This window comes from Montipora foliosa, chromosome 2, assembly GCF_036669935.1.
Source record: "Montipora foliosa isolate CH-2021 chromosome 2, ASM3666993v2, whole genome shotgun sequence".
Taxonomy (NCBI): Eukaryota; Metazoa; Cnidaria; class Anthozoa; order Scleractinia; family Acroporidae; genus Montipora; species Montipora foliosa.
In genome coordinates, this window is record NC_090870.1 from 8397473 (window position 1) to 8408495 (window position 11023).

Genomic DNA, 11023 nt, shown 5'->3' on the forward strand with positions numbered 1-11023 from the left:
GGGGAGAACGGTTATCGGTTTCATTGATTTTAGAGCAAATTGGCTTGTGCGAAAAACTTCAACGAATAAGCGTAGCACAAAAAATTGTCACTTCCAGGGCCCTGATAAAACGCAGGGCAAATTGTCAGGCTTCGGCAAGGAAGAAAGTCGCCCGTTCCGACTCTTGGATTAATTATTTTTAGATGAAAAATAGAAACGGAAGAATCTTTCACGAATCAACAGAGGCGTTAGGCGCTCTGGAGAACATGGATTTCAAAACGTCGTTTTGTTTGAGGCGCTACGCCAAATCTCTCTTCTCTTGGACACTTCGAGGTTGCGCGGGAGCGTTGTTGAATTACCTTGTGGGACTGTTTTGGGGGACTCATTTTCATCATTGCGCGCGCGGAGCAAGAAATGAAGTAGCAAAACAGGAATATACCAAGAGCTGAGCTTTCTAAACCACCAGAGTATTGTACAATGGCAAGAGAAAATTCTCTTGACAATGGCAATTTTAAAACGATGGCTGGCTTGACAAGGTGCAAAATTGTCCGGAAAACGAAAGGTCAGTGACATCGTGGTACATGCGCTGCGCTGACAACGAAAGTTATGAAGATTTAATCAGAGATTAATTGTCATCGTAATAGAATATACGACATACACAGTGGCTCGGGTCAAAACAGTCCCATAATGCAATTCAATAAGACTCTGGACCCTGTCGTTCGCGACGTCTATAACGTCTATGAGTTCGTGACGTGCACCGGGCGTCAACCGAACTGACTCTAGATTTAAAAGGTCATAAAGAACCAACATTTGCGAAACTCACAAATCCCTCCCAACGCCCCTACTTGACCCTCTTGTGTCTTCATATTTTCTTTTAACGACTATCATTCGATTATGCCTTGATTGTTTGAGGCGTTTTTAAATCTCAGAGAAAACGTCCAACACTTGTCCAAAAAGAACCCAACTAAACCATTAAACTAACGTAGACTTAAGGCCCATTTAAACGCTTTCAACATTTGCTTCAACTTGCATTTCAACATTGTTTAAAGGGTAAAAAATGTTGAAAACTTGTTGAAAGCGTGTTGAGTCAAACGTAAACTGATTTAAACTTTCATTCAACATGGATTCCCCTCTATCAACTATGATGGATTCAACATTTCGTTTGTTATGGAAAATGTTGGATGGAGTTGAAGCCATTAGAACAGTTCGTTCAACAATCGTAGAACACACGTGTGCTCACATGTGGCCGTAAATCTGGACAGGAAAGTCTGGTTTGTTGTTACTAGTTCCTCGTAATCATGCAAAGTGTTGGCTCAATATTGTTGGCGCGATGTTGAAACCAATTGAACGGCCTCCACACAACTTTTGTTTTTGCTTCCAACATTTGTCCAACATCCGTTCAACTTTGTTCAATGCATGTTAAAGCAAAAAATTGAAACCGTTTAAAATGGGCCTTTAAGAACGTTTGTAGCAGCTAGTCAATAATTAAATGCATCTTCAGTTTTCCACTCCATCCAGTACTAAAAGTACTCGGTTTCATCTAGAAACACGGGCAACAATCCTTGAGCGAACAATGTGGGCAAAATTGAACCACGAGGGAACAGTAATTCGCGTTCGAATGACGAACTCAGCTTCTCGTCATTTAAAACGCGATCCAGCAGCGTTTTAAGAAGAGGCTGCTCTGCCACCAATTCCTCTGTTAAGCTCTTAAAGGTGGCTCCGCTCGCGTCCGAGATAGTGAACGCTCTCTTGGCGACGACTAACACTTCTTGTAGTCGTGTGTTCATTAGCTTGCTTTGGGCAAATTCGGAGACAAAAGATGACGGGCTCAGTGGGCGTCCGTATTTAAGTCTAACATCTTTGACCAAAGTCGACAATTTGGGACCAAGGAGAAGTTTTGAGAACGCATCCAAGTCCCTGGAATAAACCGACAGGGCGGAAAATTAAATAACTGTCAACAAGAGAAGATGACAGAAAACGCTCCATGATCGAAAAATCGAAAACAATGATTATGTAAAAATTTCGGGGGTAAACAAGGTGTACAAGTTTTTTTTCCAATCTATTTTAAGCTTCGCACCACAGTGTGAAAGTTATTTTGGACTCGTTGGTCGCGCAGCCAATTATAACCAATTACGTGTCTTCCTTAAAATAGCTGCGTATCATGATCACAAGCTAAATTTAGATTGAAACATATATATCAGTGGAAGAGTCCCACGTGTGGTGGATGTGTTCTCTCTCCTCATCTTCTCTAGCTGTTAAAAAGTAGGAAGGTGGTCACCACTGTTATCCATACATTTGGTTATCATCATCACCATCGACACTCAGATAAACATTCAGGTAAACATTTAAGAATAAGGATAAGCCTAATGAGTTTCAACAGCAAAACGTTTCCATGTCAGTCTCCATGGCACCATTTTCAAGTTGACAAAAAAAAAACAAAACAAAAAACAAAACAAACGAACAAAGAAACTCTAAACTCATTCAACATCGAATCAACTTTCATTCACAGGGCTCGAAATTAACGAAAAAATCCAGTCGCAATTTGCGACAAGATACGAAAATTTAGTCGCAATTTCACAAATTTTAGTCGCGAAATCGCCGCGTTGCGTTGTGTTGTCAGCGGTTTAGCAAAAAAAATACGAGCCCGTAAGACGTGTGTAAAGAAACCGCTGAAAATGGCGAATGATCGAAGGAATAGAGTTGTACTCGTAACATCCCGGCTAAATTACTCAACAATTACGCTATCTTGAGAGAAATTTCACAGCGAGAAACAAAATAATTTTGTCATTTATTTATTTTAGCAAAAGTAGCAGCAAAGTGGCAACTGCTAACCCTTTTGTTTCGAAAGAGCGAAGGTGACAACAAGTCGCAAAATTGCGACTTCTCCAGATATTTTAGTCGCTAAGGGAAAAATTTAGTGGCAAATGCGACTGTATTGGTCGCAATTTCGAGCCCTGATTCAACATGTTTCAACATGGTTGAAAGTGGGGTTGGGTGTGGGCAAACGGTTTCGACGGTTTCGACGCACTTGAAAGGCTTTAAAGAGGTTTCAACATCGTTGTTCAACAAATTCATACGCATGTAGAAGCAAACGCTGAATCACTTTTCCCGAGCCTTCAGCACTTGTGCATGTTAAGTATATTCAATGATCGGACTCTATCCGCGCAAACCTATTTACTTCATTGAACATACTTAACATGCACACGTGTCAAGTACAACACTACATATCTTAACATCCCCACTACCACCTCAAATAAACGCCATATCGAAACATCCTCTCAACTTGACGGGTCAAGTAGAATCCTTGAGAACTCAACCCAAACTAGCGCTTTTTTTCTTCAGCTTCCAAAAACTTTAGTTAACATTCTAAAAAGAGACATGTATGTTGATTTTGTTTCAAGGCGCTTTTTTAATACACGAGCCGCTGGGACTCACACACTTGAAGCTTACCCGCACCACCGAAGAATGCTAATCCTGGCGCAGCATACCACCGTGTCGTAAGTTGGGATTTGTAATAAGCGCCGCACCCTAAACACAATGATCGGAGTTCACCCCCACCCCCCTCAGGAATGCTGATCCATTAATACGTTACCCCTTGCAGTACGTCGATAATATCCATTTTTAGTAAAACCCAATTAGTGGTCTATTATCAATGCTGCGTTCAATGCTGCGCTATTTGCTATAGCCCACTAGTAGCGAAAAGCGCCGGCTTTGAAAACCAAAACAACAATTTAAGTCTAGCTTTAACTAGCGAAAGATGTTTTGTCTCGATAATTTTTTGACCAACTAGTTGGATTTTACTAAAACAATTATTTCTCTCGCCCTCATGGCCTCTGAGTCAATAGCCCATTCGACCTTCGGCCTCATGGGCTATTACTGACTCAGAGCCCATTCGGGCTCGAGGAATAATTGTTAAATACACTTGGGTGTGAACAAAAGCTACAACTCGACGACCGAGCCGAGCCACGTCTCGACTTTGCAGTTGGGAGTCCTAGGACTATACCACCACAGACTAGGTTTATGTTAGGCTTGAAATATTTTAAGCGCCACACTCTCAACGAAAAAATCTTCATAAACGCCGAAGATTTTAAGACAGTGAGTACGAAAACAAAACCTAATGTGGGAAGAGCCGATGCGCAAGGGTGGCGTCTCTTCCAAACACACGCTCGTTCATTCTTGTCATTTTTTCGCCAACCGTATGTGCGCAACATGATGAATGCTTTGAGGAGATCACTTAAATAACTTCCGGATGTTTCCGTTACGCCTTGAAAAGCGCGCAATCATTCAGCATCGTTCCGCCAAAAATGGACGTATTTGTTCCAAAAGACGCCTATACGCATTAAACGTCTAACTAACTGTTGAGAGCGTCCTATCTGAGACGACTCCCCGGCTTGAGCGCGGTAGTAGGGAGTTCAAGGACAGACGACGGCTATGGTAACTACAACACCACAAACCAAGAAGGTCATTGGTTAAAAAAAGGAAAAATACTCGTGCTGCACGTGCGGCACGAATTTCCGTGCATTTCTTTGCCGTACTCCTCAAAGCAACAACGTGAAATCATCAAATTTTAGGTTTTGACGACAAAGCGAGCAAAAAAACAATGAACCAATCATTTATGATTTTACTTAAAAACCATTCGCACCCATTCAGTTACAGGATAGCTCGCTCGTTGTGTACACGGTGAACAAGACGGAATAATCGCGAAATATTTGCGATAGTGCTAAGTCATATTTTGGAGTGACGTTATTGTTGACGTTGCCGTTGTCTTTGCTTGAACTTCAGACGTTTCCGCATTCTTCTGACGTTTCCTGCGTCCGCGTCATTTCCGGCATTTAATACCAGACGTATAAAAAGTACTCAAGTATAAATACGGACAACATTAATGGTAGTGTTGTAAGAGATAAGCGTTGAAAACACAGACAAGATGAGATGAAAATAAGTATTTTGACTTACTTCTGCAGTAGAAGCTTCACTGGAGGGTAACTCTGACAGGCTTGATTTATCTGAGTGTTTTGTTTTTTCTGTCTTGAGGTGGGGCTACCACGCGGGATGTCGGTACATAGTTCCTCTCCTAACTAAAAAGAAAAATAAAACTACTAGTTAGCCCGTTAGGCATCATTATAGCCACGAACTTGACTTACGGGGGTGCTTTTTACACGCAAATCTCTCTCTTACAAGCTACTAGGGGGTTTAACCCTTTGGCTACTAGGGATTTGGCCGAAAAACACGTTTTGAAGATAGTTGAGGGGTTTTTTGGTCACTGTCGTGCTGTTTAAGAGCTAAATCTCCCTACAAGCCCGTTCCCAGGTTGTACACTCCGCGGTCTTTTCAACCAGGTGCAAAATAAGCGCTTGCAAAGTTCGGGCATGCGCAGAAAACAAAATTTCGACACTTTCGACTTTCACTTTTTGCTTTCTCTCCTTCCCTCTCTTTTCGCTTTCTTTGCCTCATTTTTTTTCTGAACTTGCTGGGCATTTGGTAGGCTTTATTTTGATGGGAAGAGTTTCTGAGAAACCTTTCATCATCTGAGAATTAGGTGCTCAGAAAGGTAGGTGGGTAATGGAGCAAGCTTTTCATGGAGATTTTCAGGTCAGTGTTACATGTTTTTTTTTGGCCGTTTCTCCAGTTTCCTTGACTCAATTGTGCTCATTCTGGTATAGTTTGAAAGATCTCTTCTCCCTGCACAAGTTAGTGAACAAAGCTGTTCCTGACCGTTAAAAGTGATGACGTCACAAGGGGTAGATGGGACCGTGGATAAAGCTGGACGTATTTTGCCAGATAGTAATCAAAGGGTTAAGATACGGCAACGGCTACGTCAAAGACATCGCTAGAAAGCAACGATTATTGGTTTAAAGACGCGGCTACACGAGCGATTTTTGTCGCGTCGCCTGCGCGCCAGGGTGATAACACTTAAGACAAATTTTGGCGACAATTTGAAGGCCGCGCGAATCGCATACTTCAAGAGATCTGGGCACTATAAACATACACTCCTCCTTTAATTTCATTGGCTAAATACTCTTTACTCGCGTTGCAAGCGCGGGCAAAAAGTTGCAGGGTGGCCATACTGGCAACTATCTCTGCGATTTTGTCGCGAAAGTTTCAACTCTGGCGACTTTTTTCTTGCGATTTTTTCACCTGTCGCGTCGCCAGTTCAAGGGTGGCTACACGTGTGATTTTCATCTCGCGCTGGCGACGCGACAAAGTTTGAAAAAAATCTTATCACTAGTGCCAGCAAAAAATCGCTCGTGTAGCCGTGACTTAAAGACGAAAAATCGCCGTGCTGCACGTGTGGCAAGCATTTTAGTACATTTCCGAGCTGTACTTCCCGGAATAAAAAAACAGAAACAAAAAATTATAAACGAGAAATAACCAAATTTGAGGTTTTCGACGACAACGCAAACATCCATAAGTGAATCTTTCATCCTCTATTTGTATTTTAAAATTTCTCGCGTCAGTAGAGCGTATTCTTCGCGCACATTGTTACAGGTCAACAAGATGTAATAATCACAAGATTCCAACGATAGCGCGAAGTTACAGTTTGAAGTGACGTTTTCGTTGCCGTAGCCTCCGTCGTTTCTGAAACTCTCTAATATCGTTTGCAAGCAGGCACATTTTTAGCCAAAATAAAATAGATGAACACGTTAGAGAACGTGTCAAGCCTTTTCAAAAAAAAAAAAAAAAAAGAAACGAATAAGTTGCTAGTGAAAGATTCGCTAGTATTTGTTCACGTTGCCGTGAAAACCATTCATTTTGTAACTTTTTCTCTAAAATGTATGCCATTCGTTGAACTTTCATTCCAAAAGAATCTGGCAATTCAAAGACGACCCTTGACTCGAAAAGGTTTCCGAGTTTTAAGATTTCCAGCTGCTCCGAAATGCCATTAAAAAGAAAAGTTCTTGCTGATTGCCTTAGAGGGTTAGTTCGAAAAACTGAAGTGCTTAAGGCGGCGAAATACGAGATACAAAAACCCTCAAATTGGCGCGCAACATTGTTTCGTTGCAAGTTTGGGTCGATGTTTCCCGTTTTTCACCTTGCATGATCAACTTGCCGCGCAACAAAAACATTTGTTGCGGGTTGAAAAAAGTTGTTGCGAAAAGTAGAGCACGAGTCTACTTTGAGCAACAAATTTTGGCTTTGTCGCTCGTTTTTCATCAAGCTCACAACTTGTCGCGCAACAAATGTGCTCGTGTACTAGCAAATCAACCAATCAGCGCCCTGCATTTCTTTAACCCGCAACAAATGTTTTTGTTGCGGGTCAAGTTGATCATGCAAGGTGAAAAACGCGAAACATCGACCAAAACTAGCAACGAAACAATGTTGCGCGACAAGTTGAGGGTTTTTGTATCTCGTATTTCGCCGCCTTTACGGAGCTAATGATGGGGAGTAGCAATCCTCCAATTCACCACTAGGGTCTGTTGCCAAACACACGAAAGAATGGGTTATTGCTCCAGCACTTTCCTACTCGGGTTTTGGCCTCTGGAAAGAAACTGTTCTCTAGAGTAACATCAAGTGGTCTGAAATGGGAGCACAAAACGTACAACCTAAAGAGGTCAACTTGAGAACTTTCAAAACATCACGAGTGGCCATAAATCACGAAATGCGTGAGTAAGTTCATACGATTTTTTAAAATGTAGTATATACTGAAACCGTGAGATAATGTAGCAGAAAAACATTATTTTAACTCATTTATTCCTGAAACGATTACAACATTTTCGGGCGCAAATTCCGCTCGAGTTGCTCGGAGATGAATAACAAAGGATATTCGGGGTTTGGTTATTTACCATCTCATATCCAACGCGCGATCATGGAATAATTGTTAATTATTCATTAAGCCATTGTTCCGTGATGTTTGTAGCTCACCAAGAAAATTGCGTTTCTTAGTTTATTGCTGGTCTTCTTGGAGTCTCTTCCAGATAGACAGCTTAAAAGCTTAAAATACCCTTGGCTGCTCCTGTGCAGGCGGTTTGAACAACAACATGGGGATCTCCTAATTTAAGGCTCATTCATGCGTAACATACCTCTTGCAGCACGTGGAATAACCACATTGGATTGTCAACACAGTTGATCAAGGATGAAACGAACTTGTGCAAGTAACAACTGTCTTGTGATACCTTGGAACAAGGGCTCTCAGAATCAGCTGCGAATAATACGAAAAAAAAAACCCAGTTGTACAGTGGGGATATTTTGTGTTTTGAAATTCCTTGATTTATAAGATTGGCAGTCCACCATGCAAAAAACACAGGATTCGGGTCGCCTATCTACTCCTTTAAATCCCAATACAAATAGTTCACATGTTACCCTAATACTGTAGTTCTCTGAATCTGAATTATTAATAGGCTACTTTCGAAAATACCACAGTAGTCTTTGCTTGTCCCTCAAAATTCTGCATGCCTTGTTACGTGGGATGCATATCATGCATACCACGGCAAGGCTGTGCTCTAAGGAAAATTTCGGGGAGCCCTTCGGGCTCCCAAGCATTTCAGCTGGGGTGCCCACCCTTCCAAGTTAGTCGCCCGAATTAATTAATAATTTATTTAATTATCTGAGATCAACAACGCAGCAAGATCTTCATCCACCTCTCTCTCAGCAAAACACTGCAGCATTATTTGTTTAGGACACGCAATGATTTGTCACGACACCAAAGACAACGCGGGATTGCTCTGTTTCTAAAACGGCAACAAATAACATGATATCTTTCCCTTTTTTATTTCGTTATTTCATATACAGGGGAAAAACAACCATAACCTAAATATATTTTAGCCAAGCAGGCGCTCCTGCGAAAAATCGTAAAAATATTAAATTTGCATACACTGCGATTCCAGGGTTCACACAAAAGTAAATTGCACCGCTTCGCTGGCCGCGCTTTACCGCTGTCAGAGCAGAAGTAACAACTCTTTTTTAAACTATATCCAAGAAATGCCAAACTCCACGTTCCAAATTTAATGCTATTTTTTGAGAAAGAATCGAAGTTCGTCCGGCCGCCGGCCGTCACGTGCAAAGTCACGGATTATGTTACATGTGAAATTATGTGGAACAGCCTTTGAAACGATTGTTTCGTACGAAGAAAAAACATTTTCTGAGAGGTTTCATAAATTGTAACCACCAGCATATCAACAAATAATGAGCCAGAGTGCCCGATCGGGCGACCGGTCACAAATGTGCATACCCCAGGGATAGTAGTTTACCCGCTCGATAAGAATCCCGTATGACACAACCGGAATCATCGCGCTTCGAACTCGCGCCACGCGCCCCGGGAGCGAGTAAGTTCCCACTAAGCCATCGAAGCAGCTCTGATCACGTGATGGTTTGCTACATTAAACTTGTTCGTAGTCACAAATGTGCCCCACAGATGTTAAATTAAGCCCCGCTTAGGGCTTTCAATTTTATTCCCTTCAGTATTTAGTCAGGTAATCATTTCCTAGCTGTAACATACAGTAACTTCATATTTGCTCATTTCACGTTGATGTTTGAAAAGAAAGTGAAAGAAATGTTACGTGTGAAACGCAAACGCGGAGCAAGCAGAGCCACTGGTTTTGCTCCTTGAAGCTTTTGTTCTCTGTAGAAATCGTCGACGTCGTGGTTGTTGTTTGCTACCTCAATCTAAAGATGTACTCTAAACATTTTTAAGAGGCAAATTTAGACAAAGAAAAGCCATGATGGCTTCTACGAGTCTCCAACGGAGGTTTTAGCAACAAGGTGGCAATGTCAACATCACAAAACAATAACAGCGAGATTTATCATGCCGTTTACGTGAAACGGCAAACGTGAACGTGATGCTACATCCCTCTAATCTCTCTGTTATGAGGAAAAATGATCGTGCTGCACGTATTCCAGTACGAATTATTTTCTCCGCTCCTTTCGGCTCACGCTGGTGAAAACCAGAAAATAGGGAGCTTAAGCACGAAACGCTCTTGTGCCAGGACGGCAACCGGAAGTCAGCCTTTTCCGGGAGTGAGCCGTTTTTCATGTATTTTGTTTTCACACTTCTTCATTTACGTTGCCAAGTAGCTTTTCAATAGAGCGACTTTCATATGACCTTGAGAAATAAACGTAAAAACAGAACGTAAACAAAAATGCAAACATTTAATTGGCTTATCGAACAAAAACAAACGAGCGCGAAGTTTCATCGGCTTAGCGAACCGCGCTGATGCAAACAACGTCATCTCTCCATGGATTTTTCTGGAAAGCGACCAGCATTTCGCTTTGACGTCATTTGAAATGCAGTACTGTGATTGGGCAATCGAACTGTTTACTGCCCATATGAGGAGTTTCCTTGGCGGGAATAAGAAGCTTTGTTTTACTCTTGTCAAACATCGGTCCGTGAAACAAACTGCGAACACTTTTTCAAGGTCATACGAAAGTCGCTCTGTTAGAGAGGTTTAGTTTAAACATTTAGCAGAAACGCTTTTGGGCCAAGGATGGCAACCGGCAGTCAGCCTTTTCCGGAAGTGAGCCGTTTTTCTCGTATTTTCTTTTGACACTACTTCACTTATCTTTTCAATATTAGAAAGGTTTAGTTTAAACATTTAGCAGAGACTATCCTCCTGGTATACGAAATGTTCACTTCCGGCTTCTGTCCGTGGCTCAAAAACGTCTCGTACTCGAGCTTCCTAATAGCCGTTATGGGTGACGACGTCAGACCAGCCGATTTCACCACCAAGCCTCGAATTCGAAAATCAAACATGTAAATTTTAGCTTGAGATGAATCCCAAAGGGAAACAAACTTGTAAAGAAAACCCACACGCGAACAGTATTGCATGTCGACGTAATGTGAATAATTTTGTGAAAACGAGGTTTGTTGGTGAGATTTTGAGCGTGTGACATCATGCATAAGGCCGATTTCAAAGTGGTGTGTTTTCATTTCAGTAGACGTCGATCTTGTAGTAGACTTTCTAAGTACCCAGCCGTGAGGCAATAAACTCACTTTGTCTAGAGCGTCTTGAAGCATACTCTCGGCCTCTTCAAACTTTCCCATGTGCATGTAAGCAATGGCCTGTCCGTTGAGCAACATAACTGTCGGTGTGTATTTGTCAGAAAGTTCTTG

The 11023-nt window shown here is 41.8% G+C and overlaps 1 protein-coding gene across 2 annotated transcripts in view; it reads right to left on the reverse strand.

The window, feature by feature from the left end:
* Positions 1-571: 571 nt before the first annotated feature.
* Positions 572-11023, reverse strand: part of LOC137992324 (coatomer subunit epsilon-like) — a 21295-nt gene continuing 10843 nt past the window's right edge. For both annotated transcript variants that reach the window (XM_068837604.1, XM_068837603.1), the window contains exons 9-12: positions 10904-11023; positions 7998-8116; positions 4933-5054; positions 572-1896 (exon numbers count right to left, since the gene is read on the reverse strand). The exon at positions 10904-11023 is cut by the window's right edge. In XM_068837604.1, the coding sequence (XP_068693705.1) occupies positions 11010-11023 (14 nt within the window). In that variant the 3' untranslated portion in view covers positions 572-1896; positions 4933-5054; positions 7998-8116; positions 10904-11009. The remainder of the gene's footprint in view (positions 1897-4932; positions 5055-7997; positions 8117-10903) is intronic.